Source organism: Manis pentadactyla, chromosome 5 (assembly GCF_030020395.1).
Source record: "Manis pentadactyla isolate mManPen7 chromosome 5, mManPen7.hap1, whole genome shotgun sequence".
Lineage (NCBI taxonomy): Eukaryota > Metazoa > Chordata > Mammalia > Pholidota > Manidae > Manis > Manis pentadactyla.
The window spans coordinates 44,853,505-44,875,180 of record NC_080023.1 but is presented as its reverse complement, the minus strand read 5'-3'; the positions used below and the strand labels follow the sequence as shown (position 1 = coordinate 44,875,180).

The window sequence follows — 21,676 nt, the reverse complement described above, 5'->3', positions numbered from 1 at the left end:
GCAAAAATCTCTTGGACATAAACATGAGCAACTTCTTCATGAACATATCTCCCTGGGCAAGGGAAACAAAAGCACAAATGAAAAAGTGGGAGTATATCAAACTAAAAAGCTTCTGTACAGCAAAGGACACCATCAGTAGAACAAAAAGACATCCTACAGTATGGGAGAATATATTCATAAATGGAAGATCCAATAAGGGGTTGACATATAAATTATATAAAGAGCTCACACACCTCAACAAACAAAAAGCAAATAAGTCAATTAAAAAATGGGCAGAGGAGTTGAACAGATACTTCTCCAAAGAAAGAATTCAGATAGCCAACAGGCACATGAAAAGATGTTCCACATTGCTAATCATCAGAGAAATGCAAATTAAAACTGCAATGAGATATCACCTCACACCAGTTAGGATGGCCAACATCCAAAAGACAAACAACCACAAATGCTGGCGAGGATGTGGAGAAAGGGGAACTCTCCTACGCTGCTGATGGGAATGTAAAACAGTTCAAACATTGTGGAAAGCAGTATGGAGGTTCTTCAAAAAACTCAAAATAGAAATACCATTTGACCCAATTCCACTCCTAGGAATTCACCCTAAGAATGCAGGAGCCCAGTTAGAAAAAGACATAATGCACCCCTATGTTTATTGCAGCACTACTTACAATAGCCAAGAAATGGAAACAACCTAAGTGTCCATCAGTAGATGAATGGATAAAGAAGATGTGGTACATATACACAATGGAATATTATTCAGCCATAAGAAGAAAACAAATCCTACCATTTGCAACAACATGGATGGAGCTAGAGGGTATTATGCTCAGTGAAATAAGCCAAGCGGAGAAAGACAAATACCAAATGATTTCACTCATATGTGGAGTATAAGAACAAAGGAAAACTGAAGGAACAAAACAGCAGCAGAATAACAGAACCCAAGAATGGACTAACAGTTACCAAAGGGAAAGGGATTGGGGAGGATGGGTGGGAAGGGAGGGATAAGGAGGAAAAGGGGACATTACAATTAGCACATATAATGTAGGGCGAGGGGACATGGGGAAGGTAGTGTAACACAGAGAAGACAGGTAGTGATTCTATAGCATCTTACTCCATGACGGACAGTGACTGTAATGGGGTATATGGTAGGGACTTGATAATAGGGGGAGTCTAGTAACCATAATCTTTTTCATGTAATTTTACATTAATGATAGCAAAATAAAAATGTACTGTTACTATAGAAAAAAAAGATTAGATACAATGGAGGAGACAATAAATGAAATAGAAAGTAGGAAAGAGGTATACAAATAAGCTGAGGCACAGAGAGAAAAAAGGATCTCTAAGAATGAAAGAATACTGAGAGCACTATGTGATGAATCCAAATGTAACAATATTCGTATTATAGGGATGTCAGAAGGAGGAGAGAGAGAAAAAGAGATAGGAATTGTTTTTCAGGAAGTTATTGCTGAAAACATCCCTAATGTGGGGAAGGGGATATTCTCTCAAGCCACAGAGGTACACAGATCTCCCAACACAAGGGACCCAAGGAAGACAACACCAAGACATATAATAATTAAAATAGCAAAGATCAAGGATAAGGACAGACTATTAAAAGCAGCCAGAGAGAGAAATGAGATCACATACAAAGGAAAACCCATCAGGCTATCATCAGACTTCTCAGCACAAACCTTACAGGCCACAAGGGAGTAGTATGATATATTTAATGCAATGAAGCAGAGGGCCTTGAACCAAGAATACTTTATCGGGTTAGATTATCATTTAAGTTTTATGGAGGGATTAAGCAATTTCCAGATAACTAGAAGCTGAGAGAATTTATGCCCCACAAATCATCTCTACAGTGTATTTTGGAGGGAATGCTATTGATGGAATTATTCCTAAGGTTAAATTGCTGTCCCCAGAGGTAACAGAAAGGGATAGACAAGAGTACAGAATATACCTAATATATAAAGAACAGAGGAAGAAAAGGAGGGGGGAAAAAAAAGAACCTTTAAATTGTGTTTGTAATAGCATAATAAGTGAGTTAAGTTCAACTCTTAGATAGGAAATTACCCATGAACCTTTGGTAATCATGACTCTAAAACCTGCAATGGTAATAAGTACATACCTATCGGTAATCACCCTAAATGTAAATGGTCTGAACACACCAATCAAAAGATGTAAGAGTCACTGAATGGATTAAAAAACAAGACCCAACTATATGCTGCCTACAAGAGTCACTTCAAACCCAAAGACATACACAGACTAAAAGTGAAGGGATGGAAAAAGATATTTCATGCAATAGTGAGAAAAAAGCAGCAGTAGCAGTACTTGAATCAGACAAAATAGATGTCAAAACAAAGAAAGCCACAAGAGACAAAGAAGGACATTACATAATGATAAAGGGGTCAATCCAACAAGACGATATAACCATTATACATATCTATGCACCCAACACAGGAGCACCTATGTATGTGAAACAAATACTAACAGAATTAAAAGGGGAAATAGAATGTAATGCATTCATTCTAGGAAACTTCAACATACCACTCAATCCAAAGGAGAGATCAACCAGACAGAAAATAGGTAAGGTGACAGACGCATTGAACAACACATTAGAACAGATGGACCTAACGAACATCTACAGAACTCTCCACCCAAAAGAAGCAGGATACACATTCTTTTCGAGTGCACACGGAACATTTTCCAGAACAGACTACATAGTAGGCCACAAAAAGAGCCTCAGTAAATTCAAAAAGGTTGAAATTGTACCAACCAACTTCTCAGGTCAGAAGGGTATAAAACTAGAAATAAATTGTACAAAGAAAACAAAAAGGCTCACAAACACATGGAGTCTTAACAACATGCTCCTAAATAATCAATGGATCAATGACCAAATTAAAACAGAGATCAAGCAATATATGGAGAAAAATGAAAAGAACAGCACAATGCCCCAAGTTCTGTGTGACGCAGCAAAGGCAGTTCTCAGAGGGAAGTATATAGCAATTCAGGTCTATTTAAAGAAGGAAGAACAATCCCAAATGAATAGTCTAAATTCGAAATTATTTAAACTGGAAAAAGAAGAAGAAATGAAGCCCAAAGTCAGCAGAAGGAGGGACATAATAAATATCAGAGAAGAAGTAAATAAAAGCAAGAAGAATAAAACAATAGAAAGAATCAATGAAAGCAGGATCTTTCTCGTTCTTTGAGAAAATAAACAAAAGAGATAAACCCCAAGCCAAAATTATCAAGAAAAAAAGAGAATTGACACACATAAACAGAATCAGAAATGAGAAAGGAAAAATCACAACGGACACCATAGAAATATAAAGAATTATTAGAGAACACTATGAAAAATCTATATGCTAACAAACTGGATAAGCAAGAAGAAATGGACAACTTTCTAGAAAAATACAACTTCACTAGACTGACCCAGGAAGAAACAGAAAATCTAAACAGACCAATTACCAGCAATGAAATTGAATTGGTAATCAAAAATCTACCCAAGAACAAAACCCCCAGATCAGATGGATTCACTGATGAATTTTATCAGACATTTAGAGAAGACATAATACCCATTCTCCTTGAAGTTTTCCAAAAAAATAGAAGAGGAAGGAATATTTCCAAACTCATTCTATAAAGCCAGCATCACTCTAATACCAAAACCAGGCAAAGACACCAGAAAAAAGAAAGTTACAGACCGATATCTCTGATGAACACAGATACAAAAATACTCAACAAAATATTAGCAAACCAAATTCAAAAATACATCAAGAAGATCATACACCATCATCAAGTGGGATTCATCTCAGGGATGCAAGGATGGTACAACATTCGAAAATCCATCAACATCATCCACCACATCAACAAAAAGAAGGACAAAAAGCACGTAATCATCTCCATAGACGCTGAAAAAGCATTCAAGAATATTTAACATCCACTCATGATAAATACTCTCAACAAAATGGGTATAGAGGGCAAGTACCTCAACATAAAAAAGGCCATATATAACAAACTCACAGCCAACATCATACTTAACAGCAAGAAGCTGAAAGCTCTTCCTCTAAGATCCAGAAGAAGACAGGGATGCCACTCTGCCTTTTATTCAACATAGTACTGGAGGTCCTAGCCACGGCAATCAGACAACACAAAGAAATAAAAGGCATTCAGATTGGTAAGGAAGAAGTCAAACTGTCACTGTTCGCAGAAGTCATGATACATAAAAAGCCCTAAATAATCCACTCCAAAACTACTAGAACAAGTATCTGAATTCAGCAAAGTTGCAGGATATAAAATTAATACACAGAAATCTGTTGTATTCCTATACAGTAACGATGATCTAGCAGGAAATGAAATTAGGAAAACAATTCCATTCACAATTGCATCAAGAAGAATAAAATATCTAGGAACAAACCTAACCAAGGAAGTGAAAGACCTATACCTTGAAAACTACAAAACATTTCAAAGAGAAATTAAAGAGGATACTAATAAATGGAAATTCATCCCATGCTCTTAGGTAAAAAGAATTAATATTGTCAAAATGGCCATCCTGCCTAAAGCAATCTACAGATTCAATGCAATCCCTATAAAAATACCGACAGTCTTCTTCATTGAAGAATAAGAAATTTGTCATGGCAAGAAAACTTTGGTTAGAGCACAATATAAATGGTGTAAGTAGAAGTACAGCTGAAAGCTAAGAGGCAGAGAGGGAAAAGAAGGTGAAGGCTTGGAGAGATACAGAGTAGTAGAGATTGATGGTACATGAAACAGAGGCTGATATGTAAATAAAAAGATGGACAAAAATAGTGATATAATTTCACTGGTTGGGGAAAGTAGAGAGATGGTGATGGTAAGTGAGCAAAATATACATTATAGATGGAAGATAACAGATGTTATCCAAAGTTGTTAAATCAAGAAATAGGGTGAATAGCCTATGCAGAAATGCCATGCAGACCCTGTGTTCATCACAGCACTACTTACAACAGCCAAGAAATGCGAGCAACCTAAGTGTCCATCAGTAGATGAATGGATAAAGAAGATGTGGCATATACACAATGGAATACTATTCAGCCAGAAGAAGAAAACAAATCCTATCATTTTCAACATGGATGGAGCTAGAGGGTATTATGCTCAGTGAAATAAGCCAGGTTGAGAAAGACAAGTACCAAATGATTTCACTCATTTGTGGTATATAACGAAGCAAAACTGAGGAAAGAAGACAATAGTGGACTCACAGACTCCAAAAAGGTACGAGCGGATACCAAAGGGAAGGGGTGGGGAGAGAGGGAGAAGGGGACTCATGGGTATTACGATTAACACACATAATGTAGGGGGGACATGGGGAAGGCAATACATCACAAAGAAAAGTAGTGACTCTATAGCATCTTACTATGCTGTTGGACAGTGTCTGCAATGGGATATGGAGGAGGAACTGGATAATATGGGTGAATGTAAAAACCACATGTTGCTCATGTGAATCCTTTATAAGATTGTATATCGATGATACAGTAATAAAAAAAGAAAAAAACGGTATGTATATACCTATAAAACTACACACACACACAAAAAAAGGATATATTTCTACTGGAAAATATTCATGCTGGGTTCCATGTACCAACTAGTCAAAATATAAAGAATCTTGTACGGTCCTTGAGGGATAGAGATTTTCTACTATATGTACAGTGTCTAGTATAGTTTCTGATATAGCAAGGACTCAAGAAAGATTTCTTGAATGAATGAATGAATGAAACATCATCTACTAAGAAAAATAGTACAAGAAGAGAAAAACACAATCACTTTTTAAGTTGGCAGCATTTTACATTTTACCTGTAATTGCAAAGCTTTCCATTTTTTTGGTAAGTCTTTGCTTTTCTTGTTCAAGCTGATGAACAACAGTTTCCAGGTCTGATTTTATAAGGAGTTCATCACTCAGTTTCTCCTTTTCTTTATGGCATGAGTTTAATTCCTGCAAATTTTAACACTATAATTAATATTTCTAACAACTTCATAGATATTATGCCACTTAAAATACATTTTTGTAAGCACATTTATTTAAAAGTAATTCACATACACATATACACACTCTTTAAGTTTGTGAAATATATGGTTTCATTTCAAAGTTAATTATCACTTGTAGCTAAAAGGAACATAGAGTCCAAATGGCAACAGTGCTTCTTTCTGAATAGAATTATTAGATTTTTTCTTTTAATTTATTTAGCATATCATCTAATATGCATACTTTCTTTTAATTATTTAGCATAGTTTAATTTATTTAGTATTTCAGAGTTTCTGAAATAATAAGTTTAAAGCTTTTTATTTTTAAAGGAGGGCAAAAGAAAGGGCATAGGGCAAGAAGAAAGTCTTAGAGCTCTGAGACTACCACAGGTACCTGTAACTATAGTGGTATTCGCTCGGCCTCATCGGCACACAATGGGATTAAGACCCCATTCCCCAATGGAGAGAAGTACCAGGAAGTATTCACTGCTGGGGATGAACTTACGGTGTGATACACTCTGCACAATGTCCAGGACGTGGCAAGTGCTTAATAAATGTCAGCGATTAGTATCATTAGTATTTATCTTTAAAAACTCATAAAATGAAGCACTAATGGAAAAAAGAAAGGTCAGAAAATAACTACAATATCTTACTGTCACCCAAGACTACTGAAACTTGGTCAGAGTTCTAGGACAAGCATTCTGAATCACATTCAACTGTTTATAGTGTACACACAAACAGCAGTAAACAAACAGCAGAAGTCTCTGTCCTGATGGAGCTTACGTGTGGTAAAAACATCATCAAAATATCTACTTTCTGTTTACTGAACTCATGAAAGAATTTCATATCTATGAGACTCAAGAGTGGATAACACTTAGCAGGTTGAGATATTCAACTATTCAATATTGAATTGAACTGAATACCTGCAATTGAATAAAAAGGAAGCCACTATGATATGCTATTCATAGTGAGTAAATAAATACCAACAAGTATCTGAGCACCTACTATGTGCCAGCATATCATAATGGCCTCATTTTTTAATTTGCCTTATGCCACCAGAAAACAGCAGCTAGAATGTATAAAGAGTACAGTATACATAATGAGAAAACTAGAAGTTAGCATTAGTCTTTGTTACCAATCTTATAAAAAACTCATGCAATTTAATAAGTTATTAAAAAAAATCCTCTCAACAATCTTTTGGGTGACCACCCAGGAGTTTCTTACCTGTAAGACATTCTGCCAGGTCTAGACTGTAAGATTATATGCTATATTAAAAAAAAAAAAGACTATATGCTATATTTAGGTATAAGCTGGGATGATTATTATTTTTCTCACCTGAAGACCACCAGACCAAACAATATTTAGAAACATGGTTTGCACTTCCAAACAAAGGTATTAAAAGATGATGAAGCGTTTTTTAAAAAAAGCCAACAGGTAATTATCAAGTAATCAATTCCAGGTTTTAACATTAGCAAAGAGACAAGTCACAAAGCAATTAAAAAAGCATAAAATCTTAAGATTTTTCCAAATTTGAATTTAACTTGCTCTCTACTGTACTTGAGATTAAAGAATTATAAAAATAAATAAAACTATCTACACCCACATAATGGAGTATTACTTAGCCATAAAAAGGAAATAATGGATACATGCTACAACAAGCATGAACCCTGAATACATTGTACTAAATGAAAGAAGCCAGAAACAAAAGACCACATATTGTATGATTGCATTTATATGAATGTCCAAAATAGGCAAATCTATGGAAAACAAAAATAGATTAGTAGTTGTCAGGGGCTGGGCAGAGGAAAATGGGAAGTGTTTGCTAATGGGTATAAGGTTTCTTTTTTGGAGTAATGAAAATGTTGTTAGACATTAGTGACCACCTGTACTACTTAGTGACTATACCAAAACAACTTAGAAGTGTGGATATTATGATGTGTAAATTACATCTCAATTAAAAAAATATGTATGTAAAGTAAAACATAACCATTTTCTTACCAAAAGTTCTGGCAATCCAATGTGACATCTACTTACCAGTTGAAGTTTTGCCATTGTTTCTTCAAGATTCTGCATTTCAGAGAGCTTTGTTTTAATCTCTTTCTAGGAATAAAAAGCCTATTAGGTAAACACCTAAAAGTCAAGAATACTTACCACTAAGTCACACTGCAAATAAGACCATGTGATTTTCCGAGTAGTTCATGTTCTCTCTCACCAGTAAAATCTGAAACTTCAGCCCTAAGTCTCAATTTCATTGGAGAGGCCAAAGCTGAGGCTCCTCTTTATTTTCTTAATATCTTGAACACTTATAGGGACCTACTTGTAATATACGAAACAAGAGGGCCACTTGAAAATCTTTTTTTTTGCTTATATACTAGTGAGACTTTCTCTGAACTTTCACATGTAGGATTCATCTACGACACTGTCATTTCCCCTTTTCTCCCCATCTGGTATTACCAACTTAATCCTCTAAACTGCAACTGAGAGAGCTGAATGTCAATATTAAAATATTCTGACCTAACAGGAATCTTTTGTAAGCACGTTGTCATTCTTGATCATTGCCAACAGGACAGAAGCAGCCATGTTCAGTGTGTTGTGTGCATGAGCATAGAAGATGCAAAATAGGTAGAAAAGAAGAGGGGTGATATAGAGGAGTGCTGTAATGGAACTAAAGCCTCAAAAGCAGACTTCAAAATGCACTAATTATGTTCTTCAATTTTCAAGACTGTTTGGCTCTTCTGGGTTCCTTGGGATTCCATGTAAATTTAAGTACTTTTTTCCTATTTCTATAAAAAATGCCACTGGGATTCGTATAGGGATTCCACCTTATCTGTAGATTGCTTTGGGTAGTAGGAACAGTTCAACACTATTAAGTCTTTAGTTCATGAACATATGATGTCTTTCATATTTGTTTTCTATAATTTTTTCAGCAATGTCTTTTAGTTTTCAGTGTACAAGTCTTTCAGCTCCTTGGTTAAATTTATTCTTAAGTGTTTATTCCTTTTGCTGTTACTGTAAATGGTATTATTTTTTAAATTTCCTTTTTGGATTTTACTTATTAGCATATTGAAACACACCTGATTTATGTGTGTTTTCTGTCTCATAATTTTGCTGAATTTATTAGTTTTAATGCACAACTTTTTTGGGGAGGGTAACATCTTTAGAGTCTTTTACATATAAGATTATGTCATTTGGAAACATAATATTGGATGCTTTTTATTTCTTTTTCTTGCCTAATTGTTCTGGCTAGGACTTCCAGTACTATGTTGAACAGAAGTGATGAGAATGGACATCCTTGCTTTCTTCCTGATCTTGGAGGAAAAGCTTTCAGTCTTTCACCATTGAGTATGATGTTAGCTGTGGGCTTTTTCATATATGGCGTTTATTATGTTGAGGCAGTTTCCTTCTATACCATTAACTAGTGGAGATGACACTGGATAAAATTAATTCGTTGATGTAGAGTAGTGGTCCTCAAACTAGCTATTCCTGGGATAACATAAAGACTTTCCAAGCATTATGCAGAACCATCATATACACATTTTAAGAAATCAATATCTAGATTCTTAATTTGCATATACAGTCCTTCTTAAAAATTATTTACCTGAAAACCTACTTGTGGTCTAGGTATCATGTGAGTTCTCCTTTCCATCTTGCCTCTCACAACTGCTTTTCTCTCACTTTTCAAAAGAAAGGCACATATCTAATATCACACTGTCTCAAGATACGAAAAACTTCTGAAGCACCAGACAAAAACATAATCTGAAATGTTGGGCCTGGCCAAGCCTTTAATCAGGACAGTTTTATTTCATTATTATATTATTAAGAGATTATTTCAATAAAGTTCTAATTTTTTATTTAATAACTATTTCAAAAAATATCTTTTAAGGGTTCGTGAGCACAAAATAAAGATAGAGGACATTTCAAAGCTTGTTCACAATGCTAAGATAAAAGGACAGAGACAAATATCTTGAAGGAAAATAGGACAGAGTCTGGAGAGCAATCCTAAGAACAGATGAATTTCAGAAAGACACCCCAACAATGAGAACAAGCACAAACATTTAGATGGTATAAGCAACACTTTAGAAAGACTTAGATTACAAAATCAACCAACCAACCACCCAAAAGACCTGAACTGGATAGCAAAAGGGCTCAAGCTCTCTATGCTCTAGGAAGATTAATGCACACTCACAACCTAGACATACCTTTGCTTCCTCAAGTTCTTTATCAGCAGTTTCAAGCACTTCTTCTTTATGTCTTTCCAACTGTTGTGCTAACTGGTCTATTTCAGTTAATTCTTGGCAGAGTTTTTCATTTTTGTTACTTAAGTTAACAACTTCAGTAGTCACTGTTTCCTTGGTTTCCATAAGCTCTTGTATATGCTTCTCCAAGTCTTTATTAGCTTGCTGAAGAAAGTCAACCTAAATTGAATTTGTAATTCATAAGGAATATGAATTGGAATACTGAACTTTAAAATCATATTGCAAAAGACTGTATTTTAAAAAATACCAAAAATGAAAACCATAGTTACTTTATATTTGTAAACTTACATTGTTTTGATTTACACAACTGACAATGTGTGGTTTAATAAGAATATGTAATCACTAGCTTTCATTTCCAAGCACTGAAGGAACAGATAAGAAATCTGTGTGACACAAAGTTCTAAACATGACAAGAACATTACTATGATGATAATATTACTCTAGATTGCACTATCCAATACAGTAGCCACTGGCATCCACATGTGGCTACTGAGCACTTGAAATGTGGCTAGTCCACACTGAGATATACTACAAATGTAAAACATACACAGGATTTCAGACTTAGTACAGGCATACCTCATTTTATTGCACTTCACTTTATTGTGCTTTGCAGATACTTCATTTCTTTTACAAATTCAAGTGTGGCAACCCTGTGCCAAGCAAGTCTATCAGCGTCATTTTTTCCAACAGCATTTACTCACTTTGTATCTCTGATATCTTAGTTGTGTGTCATGTTTTGGTAATTCTGGCAATTATTTCAAACTCTTTCATTATTGTTATGGTGATCTTTGACCAGTGAGCTTTGATGTTACTATTTTAATTGTTTTGGGGAGCCATGAACCACACCCATATAAGATGGTGAACTTAGTTGATAAATGTGTGTGTGTGCTGACTGTTCTACCTATTGGCTGTCTCTCTCTCTCTCTCATCTTGGGTTTCCCCAAGAAGAAACAACAATATTGAAATTAGGCCTGTTAATAACCCTAAAATGGTCTCTAAGTGTTCAAGTAAAAGGAAGAATTACACATCTCTCTGTTTAAATCGAAAGTTAGAAATATTTAAGTTTAGTGGAGAAGACATGTTGAAAGCTGAGACAGGCTGAAAGCTAGGCCTCTTGTGCCAGTTAGTCAAGTTATGAATGCAAAGGAAAATTTCTTGAAGACAATTAAAAGTGCTACTCCTGAGGACATATGGATAATAACAAAAGAAAACAACCTTATAGCTGATATGGAAAAAGTTTGAGTTGTCTGGATTAGAAGACCAAACCAGTCACAACATTCCCAAAATTTAATCCCTATGCTTAAGGCAAACCTAGAGCAAGGTCCTAATTCTCTTCAATTCTATAAAGGCTGAGAGAGGTGAGGAAATTGCACAGAAAATTCTGAGGCTAACAGAGGTAGGTTCATGAAGTTTAAGGAAAGAAGCCATCTCCAGAATATCAAAGTGCAGGTGAGGCAGCAGGTGGTGATGCAGAAGCTGCAGCAAGTTACCCAGAAGACCAAGCCACATTAATGAAGGTAGCTACACTACCTTCATTAGCTACAACATATTTTCAATTTAGATGGAACGCTTTGTATTAGAAGAAGATGCCATCTAGGACTTTCATGGCTAGAGAGAAGTCAATGTCTGGCTTCAAAGCTTCAAGGAGCACGCTGACTCTCTTGTTAGGAGCTAATGCAGCTGGAAACTTTTAAGTTGAAGGCAATGCTCACTGGCCATTCTGAAAATCCTAGGGCACTTAGGAATTATGCTAAATCTACTATGCCTCTACTTTGTAAATGGAACAACAAAGCCTAGATGACAGCACATCTGTTTATAACATGGTTTACTATTTTAAGCCCCCTGCTGAGACCTACTGTTCAGAGAAAAAGATTCCTTTCAAAATATTACTGCTCAGTGACAATGCACCTGGGTCACCCAAGAGCTCTGAAGGAGATATTCCAAAAGATTAATGTATTTTTATGCCTGCTAATATAACATCCATTCGACAGCCCATGGGTCAAGGAATCATTTTGATTTTCAAGTCTTATTCTTTAAGAAATACATTTCATAAAACTATAGCTGCCATAGACAGTGATTCCTCTGATGGACCTGGGCAAAGTAAACTGAAAACCCAGAAAGGAACTACCATTCTAGATGCCATTCAGAACATCTGTGATGCATGGTAAGATGTCAAAATATCAACATGAACAGGAATTTGTGAAGAAGCTGATTCTAGCCCTCATGGATGACTATGAGGGGCAGAAGATTTTGGTGAAGGAAGTAACTGCAAATATGGTGGAATATGCAAGAGAACTAGAATTAGAAGTAGAGGCTGAAGATGTGACTGAACTGCTGCAATCTCATGATAAAACTTGAACAAATGAGGAGCTGCTTCTTAAAAGATGAGTAAAGAAAGTGGTTTCCTAAGATTGAATCTATTCCTCCTGGTGAAGACACTGTGAAGATTTTTGAGATGACAACAAAGGATTTAGAATGATATAAACTTAGTTGATAAAGCAGAAGCAGATTTTGAGAGGATTGACTCCAATTTTGAAAGAAGTTCTACTATGGGTACAATGTTCTCAAACAGCATCTCATGTTACAGAGAAACTGTGAAAGGAAGAGTCAATTGATGCAGCAAACTTCATTGTTGTCTTACTTTAAAATTGCCACATCCACTCCAACCTTCAGCAACCACCACCATGATGAGTCACCAGCGTTCAACACTGAGGCGAGAACCTCCACCACCAAAAAAGATAACAACTTGCTGAAAGCTTAGATGATGGTTAACATTTTTTAACAATGAAGTATTTTTAATTAAGTTATATACATTGCATTTTTTTTGACACAAGGCTATTGCATACTTAGTAGACTTCAGTATAGCATAAATATAATTTTTACATGCAATGGAAAACCAAAAAATTAATTGTATTTGCTTTATAGTGGTGGTCTGGAACTGAACCCACAATGTATCTGAGGTATGCTTATACGAGAAAAATAGAAAAGAATATAAAATGTGTCAGTGGTGTTTTACAATATTAATAACATATTGAAATAACATTTTGGATATATTACAGTAAATACATTATTAAAACAAATTTCACTTCTTCTTTTTGCTTTTTTAATCTGGCTCCTAGAAAAGTTTAAATTACATATATGGCTCATATCATATTTGCATTGGACAGCACTAATCTAGAGCTACTGTCATATTTGTAATGTATTCGATCTGGTTACAGCCCAGGAAGCACTGACATGTCTAAATTCCTAAAGGTCATGTGTCATACTTTATGGAACTCAGCTGTTCTTCCAACCTTAGGTCAAAAGCATGGCAAGGGAATCCATCACACAGGGTGTTAAAAGCTACATGTTTTAATTTTTATATTTATTTAAAAAATTCTTTTCTATATTATAAAATAAATATATAATGATAAAGTTTTTGAAAATAAAGTAAATCATAAAGAATAATAGTCCACAGTATGGGATAAACTTTGCTAGTATATTTTGTTGTACTGTCTTCCTGTGTTTATTCTCTCCAAGTTCGTACATACATTTTTAAAAAGCAAACTCAAGATTGCAGTGTGTCTATAGCTTACTCTATTCTTTTTAATATTTACCATTATGGTGTATCTATTTTTGCCTCATTACATATTCTTTAAATATGTGATTTTTCAATAGATGCATGCTATTTCTGGATACTTTGGCTGAATCAAGTTTTTCCCACTGTAAATAATACCCCAGTGAATAAGCCTATTACTTTTACAAATCCATAGATCATTATAAACATAGTTTTATACACTTAGTGAAGTAATTATAAAAGTCATTACCTGCATATTTAAATGAGCAATAAGCTTTTCATTGCTTTTATTTCTAGCCTCCAGAGAGAGGATGTCAGGGGAGCGACCACCGTTCAATGCAATTGATAATCGTTCTATCTCTCGTTCTCTTAGCTCAATCTGAAGACATAGAATTGTGCTATAATTTTAAAAAATCTGTTTCTGAACTGACATGATTAACACTGGACAAACATTTATTTGGATTATACAGCTGACCCTTGAAAGACAAGACAGTTAGGGGCACCAAACCACCATGCAGTTAAAAAATCTACATGTAACTTTTGAATTCCCTAGAACTTAACTACTTAAGAGCCTACTGTTGATTTTTTGATAGTATACATGATAAAATAGACTAGTATCCACATATGTTTTATGCATTCATGATATACCTTTTTTCTTAAATTTTTTTGATATTTCTGGCTAGGTGGTTTGTCTGAGTTTTTTCAAATTGTCACAAATATCCAAAAATTTTTCCAATATACTTATTGAAAAATATCTCTATATAAGTGGACACATGCAGTTCAAATCTGTGTTGTTCAAGGGTCACCTGTACTTCCATTTTTCTTATGTCACACAATATATACAAGAGATGACATTCACATATGTATCCATATATATATGGCATTATGAAATGTATACATGCAGAGCAGACACAAACACATAGAAAATGTTAACATAAGAATTATCAATATAGTTTTTGGAAGTATTGCTATTGAAAAGATTCTTCCCCATGTAATTTTTAGAGATTTCCCCCCTTCTAAGATTAGCCAAAGTTTATATAAAAAGAAGTACTGAGTACCGGAACTGAGTCAGAACAACTTCAGTTCCTGGTGGAATAAATGTAGAATAAATTAATAAATGTAAAACACAAAGAAAAGTGGATTGCTACTGACAGTATTAAAAAGGATAGGAAGCTGGATAATTTAACAAATTGTTCATTATTTAGAAAACAACAGAGTATAATAAAAAAGATCACTATCAACAATAAATTCACACTTACATTTAAAAATTTGGAAAAACCCACACTTGAAGCTTTAGTTTTAAAAAGAATTGAAAATAAACACCAAGCATTTAGTTAAACAATTACACAGCACAGTTTTAGGTACACAAAACTAAATAAAACATGGGCTCTGACTCTCAGGAACACAGATTTATAGGGAAAACTAGCAAATAAACCAATAATTGCTATATAATATATTGTTCAATAGTAGAATAAAGGGAATGGGTATTTGACACCAAAGTAGTTGAGGGAATAAACTGATTTATTATACATGCTTTATTCATGCCTGTGGGAATTCATGAGGGACTGATCAAATAAAAGTTGTCGAAAAAGATTATAAATGATGCCATGAGGAGAAGGAAGAAGAGATATTCCAGGCAGTGACACAGAACATAAAACAACCTGGCATGTTTGAGGGAAGAGAAATGGTTCAGAATGACCGAACTGTAATGTGTAAGGGAACTAATGGCTGGAGATAGTTAAAGAATTAGTCAGGGACTAATGATAAATACTGAGTACTTTGTTATGGAGAAAGATCACTCTGGACTACAGGGTAAATGTGATAAGTATAAAACCAGAGGCAGGGAGACCGATTATAGGAATATAAGAGATGATCAAGGCCTAAAATAAAACAATGAGATAGGGTACAGCAGAAGTTAAGTGTAAAAAGTACTGAGAACTGACAGATTATGGTAAGTGGTATGTGAAGCGAAGAGAGTGAGATCTAAAAAGGCTACAGAATGTTGGCTTGGGCAGATGGTGATTCTATCAACCAAAGGAGAGAAGGTAGGAGGAAAACCAGATTTGAGGCAGAAGATAACAAGTTCAGTACTAAACATATGACTACAAAGAGTCTTCATTCAAGTAGAAATGCCCAGTATGATGGGTATATGGACCTACAGTTTAGCAGAGAAATTTGAAGCAGAGATTGGGAAGTCATCAACATAAAGGTAGGGTTTTAAACCAAGAGAGTGATAAGACCAACCGAGAAAACGTACCAGGAAAGGAGAAACGTTCCAAGACAGAATCCTGGAAAACTGTAATATTTCAGGTAACAGGCAGAAGAAAAAAAATCAAAGAAATTAATGAGGTTTAAAAAAAAGGAAAACAGTAAGAAAATGAAGTTGGGAATAGTCTCAGAGAAATTATAAAAAACTTCAAATGCTATAGAGTGGGTCAAGAAAATAAAGACTAAAAGTATCCCTTTGGATCTAGCAATTAATGTCAGTGGTGTCATTAACTACAGCAATTTATGTAATGTAATAGAGAGCAGAAGTCAGACTGAAATAGGTGAAGAAGTAAGCAGGAGGTGAACAAGTACAGAGAAAAGATACTCTTTAGGGAAGTTTGCATGAGAAAGTAGAAGAAGATAATCAGCAAGAGCAAGGGGTAGTTAAAAGAGATTTTTTTAAGGGATGTTAGTAATGACAATAGACCTCATAGAACTGTTACGAAAATTAAAAGAACAAGTAATTGTAAAGTAGCCATATAAGTGTTTGTTAAAGAAGGAAAGAGTAATTGATTAACACAAGGTGTAAGGAAAAGGGAGGAAATGGAACCAAGAGACTAAGGCAAAAAGACTAATCCTGAAACAGGAAAAACACCACCCTGCCCAGCAAGTTATGGGAGCCTGAGTGGGAACATTGCTAATTCTAAAGACAGAGATCAGAAGTTGAGACAGGTTGCTATCCTGAGGAGGAGGGTCTTATAGCCTAGAAAAAGAGCTTGAAGAGAACCTGAAATCTGGAACATATGCTGAGGAAAACAGAACAAACTCAAGAAAAAAAAATTTTCTGATAGGCAGCTGAGCGGACTCAACTAAGACTGATAACCACAATAAATTGGTGGTTTCAATAAAAATGGTCAGGATATTTTCTCCAAACACTTTAACCACTTCAGAGATGGTAAAGATTGGTCCAAATATGTTCATAGAGTTAGAAAAAAGTGATGAAAGTGTGACTACAAATTGAAAAAAATTACTAATATTCAATTTCTGCTTATTTGATATTTTCTTTTTTAAAAAATTTTTTAATAAGGTATGATTGATATACACTCTTATGAAGGTTTCACATGAAGAAACAATGTGGTTACTACATTTACCCATATTTTCAAGTCCCCACCCATACCCCAATACAGTCACTGTCCATCAGTGCAGCAAGATGCCAGAGATCCACTATGTCCCTTCTCTGTGATACACTGTTCTCCCCGTGATCCCCCACACCATGTGTACTAAACATAATACCCTTCAGTCGCCTTCTCCCTCCCTCCCCACCTGCCCTCCCACACCCCTCCCCTTTGGTAACCACTAGTTCTTTCTTGGAGTCTCTGGGTCTGCTGCAATTTTGTTCCTTCAGTTTTGCCTCATTGTTACACTCCACAAATGAGGGAAATCATTCGGTATTTGTCTTTCTCCGCCTGGCTTATTTCACTGAGCATAATGTCCTCCAGCTCTATCCATGTTGTTGCAAATGGTAGGATTTGTTTCTTTCTTATGGCTGAATAGTATTCCATTGTATATATGTACCACCTCTTCTTTATTCATTCATCTACAGATGGACACTTAGGTTGTTTCCATATCTTGGCTATTGTAAAAAGTGCTGCAACAAACATAGGGGTGCCTATGTCTTTTTGAATCTGAGAAGTTGTATTCTTTGGGTATATTCCAAGGAGTGGGGTTCCGGGGTCAAATGGTATTTCTATTTTTAGTTTTTTGAGGAACCTCCATATTGCTTTCCACAATGGTTGAACGAGCTTACATTCCCACCAGCAGTGTAGGATGGTTCCCCTTTCTCTGCATCCTTGCCAGCATTTGTTGTTCTTAGTCTTTTAGATGCTGGCCATCCTTACTGGTGTGAGGAGGTATCTCACTGTGGTTTTAATTTGCATTTCCCTGATGATTTGTGATGTGGAGCATCTTTTCATGTATCTGTTGACCATCTGAGTTTCTTCTTTGGAAAACTGTCTCTTCATATCCTCTGCCCATTTGCTAATTGGGTTCTTTGCTTTTTGGGTGTTGAGGTGTGTAAGTTCTTTATATATTTTGGATGTTAACCCCTTATCGGGTATGTCATTTACAAATATATTCTCCCATACTGTAGGATGCCTTTTTGTTTTGTTGATAATGTACTTTGCCATACAAAAACTTTAGTTTGATGTAGTCCCATGAGTTCATTTTTGCTTTTGTTTCCCTTTCTCAAGGAGATGGGTTCGGGAAGAAGTTACTCATGCTTATATTCAGGAGATGTTTGCCTATGTTATCTTCTAAGAGTTTTATGGTTTCATGACTTACATTCAAGTCTTTAACCCATTTCGAGTTTACTTTTGTGTATGGGGTTAAACAATAATCCAGTTTCATTCTCTTGCATGTAGCTGTCCAGTTTTGCCAACACCAGCTGTTGAAGAGGCTGTCATTTCCCCATTGTATGTCCATGGCTCCTTTATATTAATTGATCATATAAATGGTTGGGTTTATATCAGGGGTCTCTAATCTGTTCCATTGGTCTATAGGTCTGTTCTTGTGCCAGTACCAAATTGTCTTGATTACTGTGGCTTTGTAGTAGAGCTTGAAGTTGGGGAGTGTAATTCCCCCAGCTTTATCCTTCCTTTTCAGGATCGCTATGGCTATTTGGGGTCTTTTGTGGTTCCATATGAATTTTAGGATGATTTTCTCTAGTTCGTTAAAGAACGCTGTTGGTATTTTCATAGGAATTGCATTGAATCTATAGATTGCTTTAGGCAGGATGACCATTTTGACAATATTAATTCCACCTATCCATGAGCACGGGATGTGTTCCCATTTATTGGTATCTTCTTTAATTTCTCTCATGAGTGTCTTGTAGTTTTCAGAGTATAGGTCTTTCACTTCCTTGGTTAGGTTTATTCCTAGGTATTTTATTCTTTTTGATGCAATTGTGAATGGAATTGTTTTCCTGATTTCTCTCTCTGCTAGTTCATTGTTAGTGTATAGGAATGCCACAGATTTCTGTGTCTTAATTTTGTATCCTGCACCTTTGCTGAATTCAGATATTAGATCTAGTAGTTTTGGAGTGGATTCTTTAGGGATTTTTATGTGCGATATCATGTCATCTGCAAACAGGGGGAGTTTAACTTCTTCGTTGCCAATCTGGATGCCTTTTATTTCTTTGTGTTGTGATTGCCGTCGCTAGGACCTCCAGTACTATGTTGAATAGAAGTGGGGAGAGTGGGCATCCTTGTCTTGTTCCTGATCTTAAAGGAAAAGCTTTCAGCTTCTCGCTGTTAAGTATAATGCTGGCTGTGGGTGTGTCATATATGGCCTTTATTATGTTGAGGTACTTGCCCTCTATACCCATTTTATTGAGTTTTTATCATGATGGATGTTGAATTTTGTCAAATGCTTTTTCTGCATCTATGGAGATGATTATGTGGTTTTTGTCCTTTTTGCTGATGTGGTAGATGATGTTAATGTATTTTCGAATGTTGTACAGTCCTTGCATCCCTGGCATAAATCCTACTTGATCATGATGGATGATCTTTTTGATGTATTTTTGAATTCGATTTGCTCATATTTTGTTGAGTACTTTTGCATCTATGTTCATCAGGGGTATTGGTCTGTAATTTTCTTTTTTTGTAGTGTCTTTGCCTGGTTTTAGTATTTGAGTGATGTTGGCCTCATAGAATGAGTTTGGAAGTATTCCCTCCTCTTCTATTTTTTGGAAAATGTTAAGGAGGATAAGTATTAGGTCTTCACTAAATGTTTGATAAAATTCAGTGGTGAAGCCATCTGGTACAGGGGTTTTGTTCTTAGGTAGGTTTTTGATTAGCAGTTCAATTTCATTGCTGGTAATTAGTCTGTTCAGATTTTCTGTTTCTTCCTTAGTCAGCCCTGGAAGGTTGTATTTTTCTAGAAAGTTGTCCACTTCTTCTAGATTATCCAGTTTGTTAGCATATAAATTTTTATAGTATTTTCTAATAATTCTTTGTATTTCTGTGGTGTCTGTAGTGATTTTTCCTTTCTCATTTTTGATTCTGTTAATGTGTGTAGACTCTCTTTTTTCTTGTTAAGTCTGGCTAGGGGTTTATCTATTTTACTTTCTCGAAGAACCAGCTCTTGCTTTCATTGATTCTTTCTATTGTTTTATTCTTCTCAATTTTATATATTTCTGCTCTAATCTTTATTATGTCCCTCCTTCTACTGACTTTGGGCCTCATTTGTTCTTCTTTTTTTAGTTTCATTAATTGTGAGTTTAGACTGCTTATATGGGATTGTTCTTATTTCCTGAGGTATGCCTGTATTGCAACATACTTTCCTCTTAGCACAGCCTTGGCTGCATCCCACAGATTTTGCGGTGTTCAATTATTGTTGTCATTTGTCTACATATATTGCTTGACCTCTGTTTTTATTTGTTCACTGCTCCATTGGCTACATAGGAGCATGTTGTGAAGCCTCCATGTGTTTGTGGGATTTTTAATTTTTGTTGTGTAATTTATTTCTAGTTTCATACTTTTGTGGTCTGAGAAAGTGGTTGCTACAATTTCAATCTTTTTGAACTGAGGCTCTTTTTGTGGCCTAGTATATGATCTATTTTTGAAAATGTTCCATGTGCACTTGAGAAAAATGTGTATTCTGTTGCTTTTGGGTGTAGTTCTGTAGATGTCTGTTAGGTCCATCTGTTCTATTGTGTGGTTCAGTGGCTCTGTCTCCTTACTTATCTTCTGTCTGGTTGATCTGTCCTTCAGAGTGAGTGGAGTGTTGAAGTCTCCTAGAATGAATGCATTGCATTCTATTTCCCCTTTTAATTGTTAGTATTTGTTTCACATATGTGAGTGCTCCTGTGTTGGGAGCATGGATATTTATAATGGTTATATCTTCTTGTTGGATTGACCCCTTTATCATTATGTAATGCCCTTCTTTGTCTCTTGTGACTTTCTGTGTTTTAAAATCTATTGTGTCTGACACAAGTATTGCAACTTCTGCTTTTTTCTCTCTGTTAGTTGCATGAAATATCTCTTTCCATCCCTTCACTTTTAGTGGGTGTATGTCTTTGGGTTTAAAGTGAGTCTCTTATAGGCAGCATATAGATGAATCTTGTGTTTTTATCCATTCAGTGACTCTATGTCTTTTGATTGGTGCATTCAGTCCATTTTACATTTGGGGTGATTATTGATAGGTATGTACTTATTGCCATCGCAGACTTTAGATTCATGGTTACCAAGGGTTCAAGATTAATTTCCTTACTATCTAAGAGTCTAACTTAACTCACTTAATATGCTGTTTCAAACACAATCTAAAGGTTCTTTTCTTTTTCTCCTCCTTTTTTCTTCCTCCTCCATTCTTTATATATTAGTTATCATATTCTGTATTCTTTGTCTATCACTTGATTGACTTTGGGGATAGTTAATTTAATTTTGCATTTGCTTAGTAATTAGCTGTTCTACTTTCTTTACTGTGGTTTTATTACCTCTGGTGACAGCCATTAAACCTTACAAACTCTTCCATCCATAGGTTCTGGCATCCCTATAATGTGAATATTGTTCCATTTGGATTGGTCACACATTTCTCTCAATATTCTTTCATTCTTAGAGATCTTTTTTTCTCTCTGTGCCTCAGCTACTTTGTATTCCTCTTCTCTAGTTTCTATTTC

At 35.3% G+C, this 21,676-nt stretch overlaps 1 protein-coding gene across 7 annotated transcripts in view; it reads right to left on the bottom strand.

Annotated features, from left to right (window-relative positions):
* Nucleotides 1-21,676, bottom strand: part of CEP135 (centrosomal protein 135) — a 105,673-nt gene that overhangs the window by 63,361 nt on the left and 20,636 nt on the right. For all 7 annotated transcript variants that reach the window (XM_057502244.1, XM_057502243.1, XM_036895217.2 and 4 more), the window contains 4 exons: nt 14,045-14,173; nt 10,182-10,397; nt 8,017-8,082; nt 5,815-5,953 (listed from right to left, as the gene is read on the bottom strand). In XM_057502244.1, the coding sequence (XP_057358227.1) occupies nt 5,815-5,953; nt 8,017-8,082; nt 10,182-10,397; nt 14,045-14,173 (550 nt within the window). The remainder of the gene's footprint in view (nt 1-5,814; nt 5,954-8,016; nt 8,083-10,181; nt 10,398-14,044; nt 14,174-21,676) is intronic.